Below are 22,395 nucleotides of genomic sequence, written 5' to 3'. Positions count from 1 at the left end.
CCAGGGACAGGAACTCCTGGCAGGGGCTGGGGAAGTGGAGTACGCCTGTTGTCTGTGTCACAGCCCCCCTGTTCCATCAGCAGGGCAATGGGAAGTCCTCAGCCTTCTGGAAATCCACACTTTAGATTTACACAGCATTTATTTAGATTTATACACCGTGTAAACCTTTACTCCCCTGTGGGGCAGATCCTCCCCGGGGTAAGTGACAGAAGTTTGTGTGGCTGTTCATCCCGCTGCAATTAGCCAGGCTGCTCACCCTGTGCCTCACAAAGCCACAGGGTTTCAGCAAACACATGGGCCATGAAGCCCACCAGCTCTTAGGAAATAGATGGTGGTCAGGGTGTCACTCTGCATCAGGAATCTGGGTTTGGATAAGGTTTCAGCTCATGTATTCCATGGTGTATTCATGCTGGTTCCACAGGTAATTGCATTTCCCAAATGGAGGAGGAGATTTTTGAGTTCCTCTGTCAAAACCAACGTTACTGGTTTACCTTCCACAGGCGAGCCAGGCTGGATTTCTCCATTCTGGGACTCTTTTGGTGGGATCCCAATCTCTTGGCGGTTGCCCCTCTTATCACAGATCATCAAACCAAACCGGTTCTAGTTCTGGTTCCGATTCCAAAGCAACCTCCCTCCCCATCTTTGGGCTGGCATTTCCAAAGGCAGCTCCATGAAACAGCTTCCAGATTCCCAGGTCTCAAGTGAGGACAGGATGAGAAATCCCTGTAAAATGCTGAATTATTTCTTATCAGCCAAAGGGAAATGTCAGGTCCTGCCTGTCCCGTGGGAACGTGGGCTGCAAAAAGAAGCTGAAGGCTTTTGGGCTGAAGGCTTTTGCCAGACATGGGAGGAACCAGCGGAGCTCCCGGTGATGTGGGGCGGTTTTGTCAGAGCTGATACCGATCTACAACAGCGACGTGGTGTTGAAGGAAACATTTCTGCGCTTATAACGAGGAAACCAGAGGATATCTGCCGAGGTGACATCGATCACGTGCTGTTAAAACACGCATAGCGCCGTCACCTCGCAAATTGCCCGGCCTGGAGGAGACAGAGGGAGATAATGATAACGGATGAGCGGCTCGGAGATGGATGCCGGGGCTGGAGAACTCTATTAACAGCTCCTCCAAGCCCTCCGATCTATCGCATCCCCGACTATCGAGTGCAGCCTCGCTCAGGCTTTATGAGAAAAACAGCTCCATTAAGCAGCCGATTGTTGTCAGTGTGCGCAGGGGTCGCTTGAGTCTCCCCTGCGCCGCCGGGAACACAGAAATCTTTACATTTGCCGTGAACTGAAGTCGCCTTTGGGGTCAAACGCGGCGGCTGCTTCACGGTCTAAATGACTTCCAACTTGTGTACTACCTGGAATCCGAGGATGTCAAATGCACTCATTAACGAAACTCTACAGCCTCTGATTCATCCGGAAACTCGCCCTTTTATAGCTCAGGGGAGGCAAAGCCAACAGATAAAACTCTCAGATAAATCTTCTGCTTCCAAAATCTGCATCACCTTTCCTTTTTCCCTCTCTTTTCTTCCTTGGTGAAAAATTTCCCCTGATGCCAAAGTGTTTCTTCCATTAAAAGAGCAAGGAGAGATTTTTGACCTAGTATTTATTCTGGCCTTTTCAGCGTGAGACGAGAACATGAATCCCTGCATATTCCCAACGGGTGCTGCTGACTGAGATGCCACTTTACACCCTTTTTATGTCTCCCATATTTTTGAGGCAGTTTGACTGTGCTCAGAAGAGCACATCCCTTCACATCGGGGGCTGGGGCACTGCAGAACAACGGGTGTGGGAAGAGGCTCAGGGGGCACCTCCTCACTCTCTAAAACTCCCTGGCAGGAGGGGGCAGCTGGGGGGGTTCAGGCTCTGCTCCCAGGGAACAACAGGACAGGAAATAGCTTCAGGCTGTCCCAGGAGAGCTTCAGGTTGGATATTGGGGAAAATTTCTTGCTCCAAAAGGATTGTCCAGCCCTGGCACAGCTGCCCAGGGCAGTGGCGGAGTCTCCATCCCTGGGGGGATTTAAAGGCCTTGCAGATGTGGCACCTGGGGACATGGCCAGTGGTTGGGCTTGATCGTCTCTGAGGACTTTTCCAACCCAGAAGATTCTGTGGTTCCTGTCTGGGCAGGGAAAGCCTCAGCTTTCCATCCCTGCCCCGGTGCCTGTGCTCGGAAAGGCGGAGCTGCAGCAGGAGCTGCTGCAGGAGCAGCTGCGGGGAGGAGACACAGCACCAGACCCCCCCGGCAAGGGATTCGGGGTTCTGGGGAGCACCGGTGCCTGTGTGAGGATTGCTCGCCTGCAGCGAGGGGGCAGCGCCGGGAGCGGCCGCGGCTGCTCGGTCTGGCCGGGGAGGTCACCGGGAGGCTTCCCGAGCCGGGAGTCAGTGTGTGAATCATGTTTTGATGCGTATCGGCTTTGGCCCAGAGCCCGCCCGCCCCCTTCTCACCTGCCTCCCCGGGCTCCCAGCCCCGACTCACATCTGCTGGGAAGCAGGGAAGGAAATCTGTGTGCCGCGCATGCATAAATAACACCGCTGAAACCCGGCTTGCTTAAAAATAGATATTCTTCCCGATAAATATTTTACCTACTGTCTTTAGGCTGTAAAGCTGCCCCGACTGAAATGTTAAAACGAACCTCGTTTGTTTGCCCCTAAATGCCCCAAACAGGCAGTGCTGGGCTGAGGGGTTGCCCTGGGGAAGGAACGTGGCCACCTGCACTCCAACACCTGCGCTTAGAGCCTCAGGGAAGGTGGCCTGCTGGCCTGTGGGCATTGAGAACAGAGCTTTGCATCCAACTGACTCACTTGGTGACCTGTGGGTTTGAGTAATGGAATCAAAATATAAGATCTCTCATGATATTTATGAGCAACATTCTTCTTTCCATATCTGTATTTCTTCCTGCCCAAAAGTGGAATTAGAATTAGATGGCTGAATAAGGCAAAACAAAGGACATCGACAGAGCCTGAGATAGGAGGATTTTTCATTAAAAAGAGTGACAGGTGGGAGAATGTGTCCAAATGTGTCTCTGGAAGATAATCCTGCATTTTGGGTTTAAGGGCATCACTCACGGTGCCTTACCTGACATGATACTTCCACTCCTCGGATTCCCTGGGAGCAAGGGGGTAATTTAATCTGTTATTCTGTCCAGAACCTGGGGCTGAAGGCTTGCTTGTGCATGGAAAGGGCGCTCCTGAGGGCAGCACTGGCACCACCTCTGCCCTGGCACGGAGCTTTGGCAGCAGGGAAGGCTGGCCAGCAGTGCCGGGAGTGAACAGGAGAGGGTGGAACCCGCAGTGGGAGCCGTGCAGTGGAGAGGCCAAGCTGAGATCCCGTGGGAGCGCTGTGCGTGCCCAGCAGCCAGGCTGGTGGCTCCCAGCCCACAGCCAAGGCAGCACCGCTGAGCCCTCCGTCCCCATTGCTGTCCCCGTGCCCATCCCCGTGCCCTGGAGCCCGGCCAGCAGAGCCCAGCTCACCCCAGAGAAGCAGGGCAGTGTCCCAGGCAGCCCAGAGGGGACGGGCAGCCCGAGGGAAGGGCATGGGGCACGCGGCTCTGCCAGCTGTGCCCGCTGCCAGCTGTGCCCGCTGCCAGCTGTGCCCTCGGCGGGGATTTCTGCGGCACGCTCAGCCAGGCCGGGCCCTCGCTGCCCAGAGGGATTAGGGGGATCCATCTGTGCAGCCCCAGGGACTGGGATTCCTTCAGGTGCGCTGTTGGGGTTGTTTCTCTGAGCCCTCCATGGCAGCATGTCACCCTGTTCTTTTGAAGGTTTTAAAGTTCTTTTAAAAGTTTTCTATGCCTTCTGATGTTTATATATTTCTACTGGAGTTTCTCACACATTTTTCATGTAAATAATGATTGTTTTGAATTCTTTTTTGTGGGAGGAGAGAGTTGATGGACTTGGTTTGACCAGTGTGGTTGGAGAGGTGGCAATTTCTTCCTCAAATCCACTGTCACTTTTGGAATTCTGTATATTGCGAGGTCAGAAATCAAACTTGCTTTCTTTTGCTCTTTTGATCTTAGCGTGCATGTGTGAGTTATTTTGTGTTGTAGTGCAACAGCAGCAGGTTGGAAATAAAGATCTTTAAGCTGCCGTCCCACCCAAAGCGTGCCAGAATTCTGCAATTCTCTGGTTTTGTGTGGCTGCTGTTGAGGAATTCATTAAAGGCTAGCAGAAACGAGGCCATAAGCATTTTCTGCAGCCAGGCAGTTCGTTCTGATAACAATCATGCAGCTATCATCAGCCATCAGCACAAAGCACCATGAGGCAATGAATCAGCTCCTCAGGAAAGGGAAGGAGAAAAAGCAGAAGTTGGCCACCCCAAGAAACATCATTTGCCAATCTCCCAATCTCTTGTAAAGAAAGGTCATTGCATTGGAAATATTCCATGAGTGTAAACACACTGAAAGTATATGAAAATTAATGGTTCTGTAAATCAAATTACACACGTATATTCTTTAATTTCTACTTTGAAATAATGTTTACACATTTGAGTATTACAAATGTGAATGTGGCAGGGCTCGACTACCACCAGGAGCAAACACTGAGGAACTTCCTTAGCAGCAATATTTGCTATCCATTAACCTTCAGCTGAATGGCAAGGAGGATCTATGCCTGAAATGCTTCACCTGCCTTTCCTGGTGTGTGCAGTGACCATGCACCAGACACATCTGCAGGGGGCTGTGCCCGGTTTCAGCACTCTCCTGCTCTTTTGCCCCAGAGTAAACGAGCACACAGAACAAAGCGAAGTGAAGCCCAAGATCAGGCATGGCTGCGCTGGCACCTGTGCCTGGCTGTGTTGGAGCACCAGGACACGCCAGGGTGAGGCCGGCACTGCTCCCAGCCAGCAGCTCGGCATCGGGGATTGGTTTTCAGCTGGGTTTGAGCTGAGTCTCCTCGGGGAGAACAGGGACAGCAGTGCCACACAGGGACACCAGGAGCGATGGAGAGGGCGCTCAGGCCTCGGCAGGGGCTGCCCAGGGCGGTTTGGAGCGCCCATCCCTGCAGGCGTCCAGGGCATCCCTGCATGTGGCACCCAGCGCTCCGGGCTGGGGACAAGGTGGGCACGGGGCACAGCTGGGACTCCATGGGCCGGGAGAGCTTTTCCAGCCTCGGGGTTTGGGATCCCGGGATTCCCGCGCCGGCCGCGCCGTCCCCGTGGCAACGGCCGTCCCCGCGGCGGCGCGGCGTGTCCCGCGCGGCGGCCCGTACCGCGGGGCATTGTGGGCCGGCCAAGATGGCCGCCCCCGTGCCGCGGTGCTGAGCCCAGCCGCGCTCGCCGGCGCCCCGGGACGCGCGTCCCGTCCGCCGCCGCCCGCCCCCGCAGCGCAGCTCGCCGAGCCGCCCTCGGCCCGACGGTGTGCGAGGGAGCCGCGATGGGCCGGGCGCGGTGCCCGCCGCAGGGAGCGCGGGGCCCGCGGGGGTAGAGGTGCGAGGGAGGCCCCGGGCCCGGTCCCCGCCGGTCCCTCGGTGCTCCCCGGGCCGCGCCCCCGAGCCCGGCCGGGGCCGCTGCCTGCGCCAGGTGAAGGCGCTGCGTGCCCCTGGTCCGTCCGTACCCGCGCACCGGGGAGCGCTGCCCCCGCTGCCCTTGCCCCGGCCTCCCCCTCCGGCCGGAGGGACCCCCGGCCCCGCTGGGTGCCGGGCTGGACATCGCTGCCCACGTGCTGCCCGGCGCCTCCCCGCCCATGGAGTCTGAGATGCTGCAGTCGCCTCTCCTGGGGCTCGGGGAGGAGGATGAGTCCGACCTGACGGACTGGAACTTGCCCCTGGCCTTTATGAAGAAAAGGCACTGCGAGAAGATCGAAGGCTCCAAGTCTTTGGCTCAGAGCTGGAGGATGAAGGACCGGGTAATGCTCCAGGGCACCGTGGGGTTTGGAGCAGGAGCAGTCGGGGGACATGTGGAAAAGGAGTCGGAGCTCAGAGGGGGCTGAGCTGTTGTCAGGTGAAACGCTGCCTGTGGATGCCACAGTTTGTGTCCCAGTGCTGCGGGACTGGGGCAGCAAACCTGCAGCTGGCCCAGAGGCACTGCTGTGATGTTTACAGCCCTGGGCATTTGGAGCAGCTCCACCACTTTGGCGCTTTAAATGCAGCTTGGTGTGTTCTGGGCAAGGCAGTGAAGCACCCGAGGTCAGGAGGAGCAGCAGGTGCAGGAATTGCAGCTGCACAGGAGCTGGGTGGGTTTGCTGTGCCAGCAGGGTGCTGTGTGCAGTGTCCAGTGAGGGTGTCCTGTGCACAAACAGCTTGTGGGATTTTGGAGGCAGGACACAGTTTTCAGACAGAACTCTGGCTGTGTTACAGCAGGAGCTCCTGGGGTGTCTGGGGACATGTTGTGTGTTCCTGAGAGCACTGGGAGTGACAGAGACACGTCCCAGCTGGGAGTCTGGGATCCTCTGCTGCCTCTGTGGGATGTCTCAGTAAAGAGCAAACAAAGCACCTAAGAAATGTCCTGGACCATCATCTGCCCTCATTCTGTTCTTGGAGCCTTGCTGGCTTTCCCAGCTCTCAAACCCATAACTTTGTGTTTCTAGGTATTTATGGGTTTTTCTGGTGACCAGTTTTCCAGTACGTTTATGATCCTCTTGTAACAGGATGGAATAACTTACTGAAACTGCAGGCTGTGAGCTCTTTGCCCAGGCTATCCCTGAGTCTCAGTGTTCCCAGAGTGGTGGTTGCATTTCTCAGAAGTTCTGAACCGTGGACTGCAGGTGGGACTTGGCAGCTCATTGCTGGGTTGAACTGAGCACTTTGGGTGTGATTTAAAGGCAGCACAAGGCAGCACAAGGCACCACGTTGGGTGCTGTGCTCCAAAGCGTTCTGGCACACAGGAGACTTTCTCCAGTAGACTGTGGAGGTGTGATGAGCTTGCTGGTCTATTTTAGGTGCCTCTGCCTTCCTGAGATGTTTCCTGTTCCTTCATCCCTGATCTGCAGAGTTGCCTCTTTCTAATTCAGGAATGACTTTGCCCTGGTTGTGCTGATCATAGGTTGTGCAGCAGCAGCAGCAGCAGCACAAGTTCAGGGGGTGCTCAGGGGTTCTCTTTGGCTGCTGTGAAATGTTTCATGTGCTTGCCACCATCAGTGGCAATCCCAACCCAGCTCCTGCTGCCCGAGTCCATGGAGCTGCATTTCCCTCCTGTGGGACTTTCCGTGCCAGAAACGTCGTGGTTGTTGCTGCTGCTGCTCGGTGGGGCTGGGCCCTGGGTCACTCTGCAAGATGCTGAATCTGACTCTTGTGAAAGAAGAAAATAGAAGCAAAGCTCGACTTTTCAGTTTAGTCCTATTTTTGCTGTCAGCTGGAGCCAAATGACTTCACACCAGGGCCAGTGGTGTGGCTCGGGTGTCGTTTGTATCTGGGCAGTTGGATCAGGGATCCTTTGGACAAACTTGCTGTTGTGTATAATTACGTTTTTGTTGAAGAGCAGGTACATAGGAAGATACCAAAAGCATGTAAAGACACCTGAGAGAGGAAGAGCAGCTGATTTGAGAATGCTCAACCTCATTACTTTTAAATCTCAGCAGCTGTTTGTCATGTCTTGTGTTTTATTCCCCTTTTCAGCTATCACTAGCTGTCTCCCCAGTGCTTAATGAGAGGTAACAACCACAGAACCTCAGCTGGGGAGGGAAGGGGATGGGGCTTGGATTGCTGCAGGGGTGATGTCCGGTAAATATTTCCACCCAGTGAGCTTGAGTTTGGCTAATCCTGCAAAATAGTTCATAAAATCTAATCTGGTTTGACCTCGTGTCCATGATCAGAAGGTGGAGGGAGGGCAGCTCACTCATGCTGCTGTTTTCCCATGGTCCAGCTGGGTGTGACAGGTTTGTCCAGGGAATGGAGCACCTGGAGAAAACCCCAGGAGCTTGGTGTTTGTGGGGTTTTCCTGTGAGGCAGTGGTGGTGTGAGGGCAGCCTGTGCTATCAGGGTGAAAACTGATGGGTTGTTGATTTTCCCCCTTTTTGTTCCTGAACTGCTTTGTTTTGTTCTCTGGCACCATAAATTAATTACTTCTAGTTTCAGCTGTCTTCAGGAAGTTTCTTCTCTTCCTCTTTCCTTGCTTTCCAGCTCTGTCTCCAGGGTGCTGCTGCAGCTCTGTCAGTGCCCACAGCCCCTGGTGTCCCTCTGCCCCTCCAGCTCAGCCCCTTCCTTCCCTGCAGGCCCAGGGGGAGCCTCTGTCCCCATCCCCAATTCTCTGCAGCTCCTGTTGTCTCTTGGCTCCCTTTCCCACAAGCCAGGGCTGATGGACCCGAGGTGTGCTGTTCTCTCTGGGCTGCTGCTGCTGCTGCAGGAGGTTCCCTGAGGGCTGGAGGGGATGTGCCTCTGGCTGTGAGCTGAGTGTGGAAACCTTGCAGTGCCTTCAGTCTGAAAAACGAACTCCTCCCAGCCCGGGCTGGGCCATGCCTGTTCATTAAACACCCCAGCCTGTCTCTGAACGAAGAGGTGCTCAAAGGTGAGCCCAGAGAAGCTCTGCAGTCCCAGGGCAGGTAAAGCTGTGCCTTTTCCCTCCCCCGGGGAACGTGGAAGCCCCGAGCAGTGGCACATTTTGCCTTATTCATCGAGGAGTCACGGGGAGTGATCCGAGCTTGTGGGAAAGTGATTCACACATTTGGGAGTGGAATGACTTCTTTTCATCTTGCTTTGTTGCTCTAAAAACCCCAGAGTTTATGTGAAGTTGAAGGTTCTTTAGAAGGCAGAGCTCTGATAAGGGGAGAATCAAATCAGCAGAGTAATGAGTGGTAAATACAGAGAAAATAAGTGAGAATTCACTGGTGTCCCCCGCCCCTTCCTCCATGAGGGCTGCTCTGAAAACATTTAATCCTTCCTCTCCCCCTTCCATGGACTGCATATGCCATCAAAGTGACACTGCTTTGATCTATTATTTATTTAAAGAATATTTTTAACACAAGAGGGTTGGAATTATGCTTTGTGTATTGAATTAAATCTCCCAGCCTCGGTAGCAACCAAAGCATATAACTTGATTTAAAGAAAAAGGCTCCAAGTACACCAGGTTTTACTGACAAGTTGCTATTAAATTCGGAATATTTAAATTAAGATTTGCTGTATTTATATTGATTTCTAAGATAAGCAGAGAGCAACAAAGCTGATTGTAATAGTTTCACCTCAACGTATTTTTTTCCTGCTGCCTCATAACTTGCTGAGTGAGAATTAAATCCTGTTTTTATGAGAAGAGGAATCCACAATTAGGTTTCTCTGGAAATGCAGATTTAAGAAGGGCTGCATCCAAATATGCTTGATTCAGAGAAGCAGAGTTTACCTGCCTGCACAGGACACCCAGGGAAGTGTCCAGGGCCTGTAGTTTCTGGGGAGCTGGGCCATGCTTTGTCTCAGAGCTGCTGCTCAGGGCTCAGTGCTGTGCTGACCTCCCCCTGCCTGCCCAGAGGGGTTACTGATCCCTCTGGCACTGGAGCTTTCCTGGCACTGCCAGAGCTGATAAACCCATTGGTACATTTGATGTTTGTCTTGTTCCTCTATTCTTCTCCTCTAGCCTCTTTCAGTGGATTAGCTAATGAGTTACTCAAGGCCAGGTTTGTGTTAATGGCACCCTTCAGTCCCAGGCCGTGGTGTGGGGTGTGAGGGATGGCAGGCTTGGGGGCTCAGGGGTTCCTTCTGGTCTCCGTGTCCCAGAGGCTGCCAGCAGCACCCTCAGCAGTATTTTTATTTCTGTGTTTGCATTTATTGACTGATCTTGCTGATCTGGGACAGGGTGACCTCCAGCTCTTGTTGGATAGGGATGGAGCGGAGGGTAATTAGTGTAATTAGTGCAGTGCTGGGCAGAGCAGGGGTGCTGGGCAGGGCAGGGGTAGTGCCCAGGGGAGGAGGCTGTGGGAACAGCCAGGGGTGGGTCAGGCCAATCCTCTGCAGGTGTGGATGCAGCCCTGTGTTGCTGTTCTGGGTTTCCTGCAGCTTGGCAGAGTCTGCAGCAGGAGCTCAGGCTGCAGCCAGCTTTGTGCCCTCTCCTGCCCATGGCACAGCCAGCTTTGTGCCCTCCTGCCCATGGCACAGTGAGGTTTGTGCTCTGTCCTGCCCATGGCACAGTGAGGTTCGTGCCCTCCTGCCCATGGCACAGTGAGGTTTGTGCTCTCTCCTGCCCATGGCACAGTGAGGTTTGTGCCCTCCTGCCCATGGCACAGTGAGGTTTGTGCCCTCCTGCCCGTGGCACAGTGAGGTTTGTGCCCTCTTGCCCATGGCACAGTGAGGTTTGTGCCCTCCTGCCCATGGCATAGTGAGGTTCGTGCCCTCCTGCCCATGGCACAGGCACAGGAAGGAGCTGGGAGCTCAGAGGGCTGGAGGGGCTGAGCCTGACCGGACAGGGCCAGCGTTCCGTGCCTTCAGCACCGCCCGGCCCTGCAGGTGAGCTGATGGGCCGGGCCTGGTGGTTTCCCCGGCTCTCCTGGGAGCTGGGGAAGGTTCCTGGTGCAGGAAGTCATTTACATGTGGAGCACTTGGCTCTGGGATTCCTCCAGGACAGGCGGCTCCTGATCAAACGCTCCGAGTGCATCCCGACTCCCGGGAGATCCGAGGGGGCTGTCCGGGGATGGTTGGAAGGAACAGTTTGCAGGGAAGAGCTGAAGCTGCGTCAGTCGGTGCCTGGGAAGACGGGCACCTCCTGAAGGCAGTGCTGGACAGGACTGGGAATGCCGTGGAGCGGGGAGGAGAAGCCTGCAGGAATGCAAAGCCAGGCGAGGAGGAAACCCCTGTCACAGATAAATGGAGAGTGACATCTGGGAGACGCCTCCTGTCGGCTCTTTGCAGGCTGTATAAAGAAAGCAAAGATCATAGGAGTAAAATGTTTGCTTTCTATTATTTTCGTTATTTTTAAGTGATTGACAGGGAAGGAAACCCCGCTTTGGCTCTAAGCATGCCAGAGTGGTTGGAAAGCAGTGCTTGGCTGCTGTGCTGTGACAGGCTGCTCAGCCTGCTCCAGGCTGGAGTTTTAACCTCGGACACAGGGGGTGACACCTTGGGTCCCTGAGCGTGTCTGTGGATGTCACTGCTGTCACACGGAGCAGCTGCATGCCGTTCCCAGAGCAGGGCACTGGGCACTGCCTGTGGGTACCTGGGCAGTGAGTGCCAGCAGTAGCTCAGCCACGGGCTCAGCAGTGCTTCACGGCACACTGAGGGCAGCAGCTCAGAGTGGGCTTCGTTCCTCTCTGAGGAGCTGGAGCCATGGGTGGGACCTGCCTTCGCTGGGCACAATAAACCCCTGAAGAAAATTCAGAGTGGTGGTGCTGAATTCCGAGGTTAGAGAAGGAAACCAAGCCCTCAGGAGGAGTTGATCGAGGAATCTGGAGCAGGCTGGCACACCAGGAACTGACTCTGGGCTGCAGACGCCTGGAGACAACCTGCAGAGCTGTTGAATTATTAATGCTAACTTGAAGGAGTTATTTGCATTCTACTGCTTCTCTTGCTGTGGAGGAGCACATGGAGGTTTTTTTTTTTTTTACGTAACTATTTATTTATCTTAAACTTTACATTAAAAAAAATTTCCTTGAAACTGAAAGCTCTTCTTTTAAGATGCCTTACCTTGCAAGTGGAGCTGAAGGGGCAGCAGGGAGCTCTGTTCCCCTGGGTGGGGGAAAGTCGTGTCCAGGTGGGGTATGGAGGGAATCATTCCTTCAGGAGCCTGGCCTTGCTTCTGTGTGCAGCTGGGTGATGGAGTGCCAGGTCAAGGCTTGCTTTGCCTGTTCAATACCTTCAGTCCTTTCTGATTTCAGACTGATCTCAGGCTGATTTCCACTGTTCCTCAGTGGAAGGTGGTGCCAGAGCCCTGGGGAGGATGCAGGACCGATGTCACCACTTGTCGCCTCTCAGCTGGGAGCCCGAAAAAAAGAAAAGTCAGGTTGGCAAAGAGCCAACAGGAACCTCTGGTGTTGCAGAGTGAACTGAGCTCGAGGGAGAACAATGTTTCCTCGTGTTAAATGTTGCTGTTCCTTGCTCTTTCTGGGGACCTCCTTGATGGAACGTTTCATGGCAGGTCTCCAACCTGAGGAACACCTGATGGGGAAGAGATTTCTCTTAAATCTGTAAATGTGGGTGGAGAAAAATGTGGGAAAAAAAGGCTTCAAGGAGGGAATTGAATTTCCTGCACAAGCAAGAAATTGAGCTTCCTGGCCAGGGAGGGTTTTTAAATGAGACTCACACGAGGATTTGGAATTTGGAAATTTGTCCCAGGATCTGTGTTTAATGCTGATAATTTCATCCTCTCTAAAATAATGTAGCTGCATATATTTCATGTTTAATGCTGACTTAATCTTGTGTTTGTATTAACTCCCAGAAGCAATTTGAACTCACTGGCATAAACCCAGTCAGGTTTCTAACACTTGAGTGTTCATCTGGGTAATGTTTAAGCAGAAAGTTTTCAACTTGCAAATTGCAGTGTAAAAATCAAATATTAATGGAGTCTAAAACATCCAGTCTGAGATGTACCACAAAATGCAAAATTTCTCATGGATGCACTGATTTGTTCTTGGTATTACTTGAACTAGAAAATAAAGCAGTTCTATGGCTCTGAATTCCAAACCTGTTCTCACTCAGGCTGAAATAAATGAGTGTCTTGGTTTCAGCCTGGCCTGGACTCACTCCCAGGGATGCTTCAGTGGGATCAGGTGGGTTCCCTGGGATGATAAAACTTTACATTATCTATCAAACCCAGAACATAATGGTTTTTTCCCAGCTGAAAATACCTGCAGATATTGCACTGTACTCACCTGCAGATCTGTTTGGTCTCTAAATGAAATGAGGTGAATTAGGAATATTTTAAAAGGCCTTCAGCATAAGATGTAAATTTTAGTGTCAAATGCTTTGATAAGCAGCTTCTCCCCTGAGCAGACACAGAGCTCCCTCTGCTCCCTGAGTCCCATTTCTGATGCCTTTGGGATGAATTCTCTGCCATCACTTCTCAGCAAGAGCATTTTGACCAAGTGAGTTTTGCCATTTAAGTATTGCAGGTTCTGACCCAGCGTTATTAAATCACTTGGAATCGGATGCAGTACAAGCTGGGGAGTTGTATCCCATTTTTTAACATACAAATGACACTCCAAAGTGCAGAGCCCACAATAAGAACTGCTGTGGTTTGATCTTGAGCCTTTGCTGACAAAGCATTTTGGATATTGGTTTTCTTACAAACTTGCCAAATGTTCTCCTGCTTCATTTTTAAATTCCAACAAAAATCCATGGAAATGCATTCTGATGGATATACTTCTGAAATGGGGGAAAGAAAATTTCCACTGTCTTAATGACAGATGAGAATGTCCTCGTACTTCTTGTATTAGGAACCTTTAAATATGCAGTGAAATTTCTGATATATTCCAAAATAGTTTAGAAATGGGAAGAGCATTATTGGGGTTTTTTTTTTTTTTGTGTTTTTTTTTTTTTTTTTTGTGGTTTTTTTTTTGTTTTTGTTTTTTTTTTTTTTTTTTGTTTTTTTTCCTTGCTGAGCTTGGGCTGAGCCCCAGCGTGGGCAGCAGGGACAGGGATTGTCCCTCAGGTGAGACCCCACCTGCAGAGCTGCCCCGGCTCAGGCAGGAGCTGGAGGAGCCCAGAGGAGGCTCCAGGATGAGCAGAGGATGGAGCAGCTCTGCTGGCAGGAAAGGCTGGCACAGCTGGCATCGCTCACCTGGGCAGGAGAAGCTTTGGGGTGAGCTTGGGGTGGCCTTGCAGGGCCTGAAGGAGCTGACAAAAAACGTGGAGAGAGACAATTTCCAAGGGCTGCAGTGCCAGGACAGAGGGGATGGCTTCCCACTGCCAGAGGGCAGGGATGGATGGGATATTGAGAAAAAAATCCTGCCTGTGAGGGAGGTCTGAGGGGAGAGGGATGAGCTGTAGCTCTCAGGGTGTGCTCCTGTTAGCAGAGCTGACGGTGTGGAGTGCAAGGCTTTTCATCCTTCAGGGGCGGTGGCAGAGGGGAAATCACCCCATTTGTCTCTGGGATCAATTCCTGTTCCTCTCATGGGTTTGCTGTCAGTTTTCCAGGAGAAACACTTATTTAAAACTCTGAACCTGGGAATGAAAAATAAATATCAGCCTGTTCAGTGTAAGCCACCAATCAGACATTACCAGCAAACTACTGAAAAATAAGTCAGTATTAGACTGCAAATGGGAAACAATAAATAAATGAGATGGAGAAGATTGCTTGGCAGGATACTTTCTCTTGCAAGAATGATTTATGTGTTTCCATGTCTAATAAGTCATTTTATGTGTAGTTTTCTGTGTTTCCCTGGGCTGTTGAGCGTGTGTGTGGCAGTGTGGGATGGTTCTGGCAGTGTTCATGCCCTCCTGCAGCTCCCTGGCTTCCCTGGGGAGCTGGCAGTGCCAGGGCTGGCTGGGGAGGTGTCCCTGAGGGCAGGGCAGGGGTTGTGCAGTGCCCAGGTGCTTTTGGGTGGTGATTTTGGGTGGTCTGTGACACTGAGCTGCTCGGGCCAGTCAAGGGTCTGCAGGACTGGGCTGCACCTTGCAGCTGCCCCTGGTTCTGCCAATAGCTCTGCTTTTTCTGGGATGTCCCTGGGGGTGACAAAGTGCTCTAAGGCACGTGTCCTGAGTGCTGAACTGCAGCTCTGGGCTCTCCACCCCATCCATGGACAAATCCTGATCAGGGAATTCCTGCCCAGGCTCCTGTTTCCATCTCTGGGCTGCAGAGTGCTCCTTAGTCCTGGGTGATTCCTGGCATGAGGAACTCCTACAGGATTGCAGGCTTTGTTAGCCAGAGCAGGGTTTGGGATGAAGCCAAAAACCACAGTTCTTGCTGATTTTTTATTCCATGTTCCCATCATGGCCATGGGAGTGAGGAAACGCTGCAGGATTTCTGTCCTGGTGTAGAGCCTGTGAATGGTGTCTGGCTGCTCCAGTTTCTGTATAAATTACACATTTATGTGGCTCTAGGGTTTCCTCTAAGTGTGAATTTTGGGATTTTCTTTTCCCTACTGTTGTGGATTGCATGAAGCATCCTGGGGAGGTGGGGATGTGGGTGGCCTTGCTGCAGGCAAGCCCTGAATGCCTGGAATCACTGAGAGCCTCATCACTGCTTCTGTTTTCCTCCTCTGGTTTAGGTGTTGGCATGAGGGAGTCTAGGAAAAAAAGCCCATGAGGATGTGAAGTGATAATTTTCAGGCAGTATGTTTAGCTGGCCAAGGTGGTTTGTCATTGGTTTAATGCAGGTTTTGGGTCCCAGGTGAGGCTGGGTGGGTTTGGGTTGGGTACATTTGTGGTGCCTGGGTGGGATAAGCCAATGTGGAGCAGCAGCTGGAGCCATGCCAGGATTCCTCCTTTTAGGGCTCTCCAAGAAAACCCAACACAGGATGAAAACAAAATTTAAAATGCACTAAATATGTTTGTTTTGGTGTGTGTTTATTTGTTTATTTTTCTCACAGTTTTGTTTGTCACTTGGGGTTTTTTTTCCATTGTAATTATTTTAGTTTCAATATTAGAGATCACACACTGCATTATAATATTGGTCAGGGGCCCTGAATAGCATTGCCTCATGTTTTAATAATGTGTTTCAGTTGGACAATGGCTAATTTAAGATGAGTAGCAGAAGTTCATTGGTATCCATTTCCATGCTCAGAAAGAGAAGAATGGGCTCTGGAAATAATAACAAAAATAGTAACATGGAGTCTAAGTACTGTTCTAATAAAAAATATGAAAAATTTCATCAGTCAGGCCTTGCTTAAAATAGTCCATGTGAAAGAGCAGGTAGGAGAGGGTGGTTAAAGCCCTGCAGAAGTTCTGGGAGGGTGAAGTTTGGAGCCCAGGGTGTTGCTGTCCCTGCTCTAAGGCTGTACTGTTGTCTTTGCAGATGAAGACTGTAAGTGTTGCCTTAGTTTTGTGCCTCAACGTTGGCGTGGACCCCCCAGACGTGGTGAAAACAACTCCCTGTGCCCGCCTGGAGTGCTGGATTGGTGAGTCCCCAGAGCCCCAGGCTCTCCTGGCTCTCAGACACTGAGCACAGCACAGAGTTCATCCCAAAACTGCATTCCTAGGGCTTGAAACTGGGTCGAGCAAAAGGAAATGTGGGATCTGATTTTTCTCTGGGTTAATGAAGAGTCCAGCTCCAACTGCAGCCATGGGTCATCTCTCCTGCAGTGTTCTGAAATGAGATACCACAGAGAAAAACAGCTGTTAATGAGCTGTTTGGCTTTCTTGTAATTGTTTCTGATTTATTAATACCTAAAGGAAATCTCTGAGCAGAGACCCCTTCAGAGTGCTGGGATCTGCAGAGCTTTCAATCCCCCTTCCCTGCCTCACCCAGCAGAGCAATGAGCTTTGTGAAACACCTTACTGTGTTTTGAGGTGGCTGCTCCAGGGCTGTTTTAATTGGAATCATTCAGAAGACCTGGAATTATTCCCAAGGATGTCTTGCCAGCAGTTCCAACACCTGGGTTTGCTACTTTCATGCAGCATTGCACTAAATTCCTAGTTTTTTTTTGTGAAGAAATTAAAAGTTCCCTTGGTTTTGGAAAAAAAAAAAAATCTTAATTATCAAGATGAGACAATTCTGAAGTAATATTAGAAGGAAATATCTTGTGTACAGAAGCTTTCTCAGATTTGGTTTTCATCTAGGAACTGGGAATGCTCAGCCTCCAGCATGTCCCATGCTGGGCACCGTAATCCTCAGCTCGGGGTTTAGACAGCCCCAGGGGCAAACTGATCACTGCACAAACAGAATTTCCTTAAAAACTTCCAGCAGATTTTCTAACCTTGCCTTACCTGCTTTGTGAATCACCGCACCTCAGGTTTTTAACCTGGAAATGCTGATGAAAGCCCTGAGCAGACACAAGCAGGTGCCTGGGAGCAGTGCAGAAAACAGCCCTGATGCCTCATTGATGCACGAGCAGAGGAGCATTGCAGTCATTTAAATAAAGTCATTAGTGCCTAGCATTAGCTAAGAGAATTTTGAATGCAGTTTTGTAATTAAATTTTCAGTTTGTTTATGTACACAAGTGTTCCTTCCACTTCCAGCCAACTTGAAATTTCTGAAAAAGGTAATTGGGGAAATATCTGATGGTTTTTGTGCCATCAGTTTCAGGAGCAGGGAGTGGGGGGTGCAGAAATGTCTGTGCCTCATGTGCAGAGTCTGGGGAACTCTCTGGGGTTCAACTGCTGCTTTTCACACCTGAGCTGGGGTCACAGCTGGTCACCTTTGGTGACAAATGGCCACTGAGCAGAGTCACGTGCAGGTCCTGCTGCACCTTCCACGTGCTTTTATTCATTAGAGAGAAATAACTCTCAAAATCCTGCTTTCATCCTGATTTATTACATTTTGTTTCTAATAAAAGTATATTTGCAAAAACTTGAAAAAAAACCCTTCACTGATCTGGTTTAGTGCTTTTAAAATAATTGATATTAAATAGGAAAATATTAGCTTGTAGGGCTTTTTTTTTTTTTTTAAGAAAACTTGTTAATTGTTTAATTATATGTCCATGGTGTTTGAATAAAGCACATGGCCTGGAATTTTATTGCTATGTATGGATTGTGGTAATTATCTAGCAATAAAATTAACTTCTTAAATATTACAAATGGTACACAATCTCTGCAGCAGGAAGCAAAGGAAGTAAATGAAGCAGGATTTTGCATTCATCAACAGAAAATGTTTGTCATCAAATATTTAACCAATTTGAGTTCTAGTCATTATTTACAATAGAAACCTTATTTCATTATTAAAAGAAATAAATGCAGTGCCTCTCCTGTCTTTCAAAACAAGATTGTGTTTAACACCTCGGTGAGAGAAATCTTCCACATTTGGCAGTCTGTAATGGAACTGGATTTTTGTTGGACTGAGGAGTTTGGAGGTAATTTTTGGGTGTTGCCCCCGAGTAAATTCCAGGAGGAACGAGATGTTAGTGAGTTTGGTAATGAAAAGAATCTACATGAAAATGTCCCTGAGTGACCTGAGTGGTGCAGCTGGGCTGAAAATGCTGCTGTGTGTTCTGTTCCCAGATCCTCTGTCCATGGGGCCTCAGAAAGCTCTGGAGACCATCGGGGCCAACCTGCAGAAGCAGTATGAGAACTGGCAGCCCAGGGTGAGTGTTGGCTTTTCCTGGGGCTCCCCTGCCTGGGGGCCTGGGCTCTCACTGCTCCAGGGCTGGAGCCTCTCCTCCACCGAGCCTGGGGCTTTTTTCTCGAGGGTTTCCAAGGGTATTTACGTCTTGGAGCTTTTATGGCAGATATTTGTGTGCAGTTAACACAAGACAAGTTCCTTTTTGTGTTTTTCTTCATGGCACTGTGGACAATTTTTAAATCTCAACAGCCCGAGAATTTAGCAGAAAATTCAAAAAGTGCCTGGAATCAACTAGGAGAAAAAGCATCATGGAGCAAAGGTGAAAATGGCCCTTTTTCTGTGCTCTGTGGCAGAGTCCCTGTGCTGGGGGAGGAGGGCCAGCTCAGGAGCAGCAGGTTCCCTGCGTGGGCCTGGTGGAGGCAATCCCAGAGCTGGGCTGGTTCCCTGCTTCCTGCAGGAAATCACAGCCCCTGACACATTGCAAAGCCAAACACGTCCTGGTTTATTGCACTCCACAGGGCTCTGGAGCTTTCTGCAGTAATAAAGAGAAGTTGCTGTGCCATCTGCAATAAAACAATAGGAACATTATTGAATTTCCTAGAGCTTTCATATAAATACTAATACATCCAGTTTTGTCTGTTTCTTGGGGGCTTAGAATGGTTGAGGAGTGGATGGAAGGAAGACAATTTGGGGAAAACCAGGCAGTCTGGAAGACAGAGCAAATCATAACAATGTTCTGAAACAGCTGATATTCCCTGCCTGGAGCTGCTGCCATCAGCACCTTGTTGGGAATGCACAAGTGGTGCTAATTGCTGGCACTGGATGGTGGCAGTGGTGACCACTGTGTGACCAGTCCTGTGCCATCGCTGCCAGCCAGTCCTTCTGTTCAAACATCCCCCTTTTTGCTCAATGCAAACAGCTTTTCTGAAAGAAAACTGCACAAGGGGTAAAGCATGAAAGTTCCTTGTTTCTGGAAGCTCCCCGGCTGCACAGCTGATGGATATTTCTTTCCAGGTCTTATTGAGCCCCTTTCTAAATAATTTATCAGCTTGCCATTGCTTGAAGTATTTGTTCTGATTAAATTTAAGACTTTGCTTTATTGTTGTGTAGCTACATAAATTTGTGTGCTGCGGGAGTAGAAACTACTTCAGCTGTTGTTTCCTCTGCAAAATCCTGCAGTTAAGCAATATTCAGTCATTTCATGCAGTTCTCAAATGAAGATTGTACTGGGGGAGAGGGTAGGAGATGACAGAGCTGTGGGCTCGATCTGTCTTGATAAAGAGTTCTCTGAACAAGTACAGAGTTCTTGCAATTCCGTGCAGATATAATTGAGGTGCTGGTGAAAAAGTGTGAGGAAAACCGAGACAGCTCTACAATAACTCTCCCTTGGGTTTTGGGCTTAAGTTTTACTGGGCAGGGAAGGGGTTAAACCTGAGGGTAATCTGGGAAGAGGCTCAATTACAGGGATCAAAGGGGCTGCTTAAGCAGCTGAGAATGGAAGGAGGGCAGGGAGTGAAAGTGAAGAGCCCAGGACCCGGTAATGCCTGACAGAGGGGAAACTTCCCTGGGACTGCTCCTCTGCTCCGGGAACCTGCGAGCAGTGGGGAGGGAAAGGAGGGAATGGCTGCAGGGGCTGGCTGGAACTGGGGCTTGCTGCTGGCAGCACCAGGAAAGGAGACAGAATTGCCCAGAATAAAATAATTGGAGTTTCTGTGGGAGGCTGCTCGCATGCTCTGTATTTGAAATATTTAGATAAGGTATTGATCATGTTGAAATGGGATTTCTCAGCTGCTGACCCCCATTCAGTACCCCTGCCTGGGTGAGGTGCAGCACTGTATTTGAAATATTTAGATAAGGAATTGATCATGTTGAAATGGGATTTCTCAGCTGCTGACCCCACTGAATACCCCTGCAGAACCCTGCCTGGCTGAGGTGCAGCCCTGTAGCAGGTGCCCAGCCAGAGCTCAGCTTTGCTGTGCTGGCAGGGAGCAACAAATATTTCCCTGTTGTTGGCATGTAAATTCAGTTTTCCAGGCAGCACTGCATGTTGTGCCAGTGCAAAGGCAGGGACTAGCCTTAGCTGGAGAGTCAGGAGCTTTGCAAACCGGGTACTGGACTGTGAGCTGCAAGTGCTGCTGCAGTGGGATGGTTTATGGAGATGCAGGAGCTCGTGGGGATTTTTATGAGCAGGAGTTACTGCTCTGCAAGCCCCAGTTTGTCAGTGGAGCTGGGCCCTGTGCTGCAGCCCTGCAGGGCTGGCTGGGGAGGATGGAGGTGTTCTGCTGTGTGGGGCACTTGAGTTCTCTGCACCCTCCAGGCTGGAATTGTCAGAGCTGTATGTGAACTACCCCGTGTGTGGGCACTGATCCCTGTACAGAACCTGAGGGATGAGCCAGGGATGGAATTGCTGCCTGGCTTTGTTCCCCTGTTCTCCTGCTGGATATCTCCTTCCCAGCCCAGCCCAGTGCCCTGTGCCTCCATCTCTGTGGTGTGCAGTGGAGCCAAAGGCTGGGCTTGGATAAGGCACAGTTTACATAATTCAGGCCCTTCTATGAAGTAGTCTGGGCCATATGCTTATTAAATTTGCATGAAATTATAGATTTTTTTTCCTCTTTGTTAGGTCTGGCTTTTGGCCAGGTTCTCCTTTTAACTTCAGACTGTCCAGAGCACTCACAGGAAGTTTTCCTCCTTCCTCAGTCATTTTGCTGCTTCTGTTGGGATTTCACTGGTGCACAGATCCCAGTGGCACTCCTACACCAGCTGCTTTTTGCAATCCTGCCCTTTATCATCTGATGAGCTTTCCCAGTTCTGCCAGGAAGGCCAAAATCTGCAGTCCATTCCTAGGAGAGGTGAGAAGGCTGCAGACACTCAGCTCCTGCACGGCACCAGCTATTCTGAGCTCCTGCTGAACTGTTGCACTGGGATCTTCTGTACAGAGACCTTCCAGATGAAGGGCACTTCTTCTGTGGAATATGGGGTTTATGACATCCTCTGGGAAGTAGCTGAATGGAGTGTGAGGGGTTTGTAGCTCTGTAAGATTGACCCCAAAGCACTGATTTGCCATCAGCACTCCCCTCTGCACCAACCATCACCAGTGAGGCCAAGGGACTGAACCATCACATCCCAGAGAACCCTTCCCCTTACACCCACTTGCCCACATAAAACAAAGTCAATTACTGTATTGATTTTTTAATTCAAGTGCTACAGTTTTGCCTCCCTTTTTTCTTCTCTCAGCTTCCTTCTTTTTCGCTAAGAGAGTAGTTTGGGCTTCTTTTAATTGTCTCCTGGAAGGAGCTGATTTCATTAGAGCTGAATGGATTATACCTGAATGGGCATCCCTGGGGTGAGGGAGATCTGTGAGCTATGAAGGGGGATGAAATCCTGCATGGGGAAAGGCCTGCCTGGGGAAATCTAGAAGACAAGATTAAATAAACTTTTAGGAAGCCTTTGGGAAGGCTGGTTGAAAGCAAGTCCTGGTGATTGGGAAAGCCTGCAGCTGGAGCATCCTTGCTGAGGGTGGCCTGGGCACTGGAACGTGGCAGTTCTGCTGCTGTTCCTTGGGCAGGTTGTGAAGAAAGGGGTTTCCCATTGCTCTCTGAACCAGTCTCACCCATTGTGTGCTGCCTCTTGCCTGCAGCAGTGAGTGATGGTCTCTGAGGGCACAGCTCCCACAACATGGAGAAATTATCTCTTTTGTGGCAGGCCTTCAAGGAAACAGTGATTTTCTGATCAAACGGGCTGCTTCTCCCTCTCTTCTAGTCTGCTTCCCAACAGTTTTCTCTTAATTTCAAAGGAAGTAAAGCCAAGATACTTGAAGTGGATCATTGAAAGCCTCTACCTTTTAGTGCATGTTGTCTGTTGTTGATGCTGTTGTTCCCCTCATTAGAGATCTCTGGGCTTTGATTCGGTGTCTGAGGTTTCATTCCTTCATTGCTTTTTTCTGCCTAATTAATTGGGAAGTTGCTGCTGCACATCAAAGGGGGAGCATTTCCTAAAGAGTAACTACTTAAGCATGAAAACTAATTGAACACATGACCTAATTATTGGTCTCTCAGTGAGTCATACTTTTCCTTTATATCTGTAGGGTTCTTCTTTTAAAACAACAGCAAATACTAATTGCTCCTGCAGACGAAATACTGTAGCATTCCAAAGGGGAGCATGGAAAAACTGGTACTTGGTCTCCAGTAGGAGATATCTGCAGATGTAGGAACATGTAAGAAAAAAATTAATAGGAAGGAAAAAACCAAAAAGACAGTGTGACCTTGTTTAACAAAACCAGGTTTTCCTTAGAGGACTATGTTTGTTGGTTTTCGTTTCCCAACAGCCTCTTGAATTTGGCAGCTATTTCAGGCTCTGCAAAATTCTGCTGTATCAATCCTTTGCTGTCTTGTTA

At 50.2% G+C, this 22,395-nt stretch overlaps 1 protein-coding gene across 2 annotated transcripts in view; it reads left to right on the top strand.

The window, feature by feature from the left end:
* Window positions 1-5,430: 5,430 nt before the first annotated feature.
* RPTOR (regulatory associated protein of MTOR complex 1) overlaps window positions 5,431-22,395 on the top strand; it is a 98,393-nt gene continuing 81,428 nt past the window's right edge. Inside the window, exons 1-3 of one of the 2 annotated variants that reach the window (XM_021534088.3) lie at window positions 5,431-5,841; window positions 15,801-15,903; window positions 17,942-18,024. In XM_021534088.3, the coding sequence (XP_021389763.1) occupies window positions 5,680-5,841; window positions 15,801-15,903; window positions 17,942-18,024 (348 nt within the window). In that variant the 5' untranslated portion in view covers window positions 5,431-5,679. The remainder of the gene's footprint in view (window positions 5,842-15,800; window positions 15,904-17,941; window positions 18,025-22,395) is intronic. The other variant, XM_077787409.1, reaches the window with a different exon arrangement.

The sequence above is a fragment of the Lonchura striata genome, chromosome 19 (assembly GCF_046129695.1).
Source record: "Lonchura striata isolate bLonStr1 chromosome 19, bLonStr1.mat, whole genome shotgun sequence".
NCBI classification, from domain to species: Eukaryota; Metazoa; Chordata; class Aves; order Passeriformes; family Estrildidae; genus Lonchura; species Lonchura striata.
This window is presented reverse-complemented; position numbering and strand designations above follow the sequence as displayed.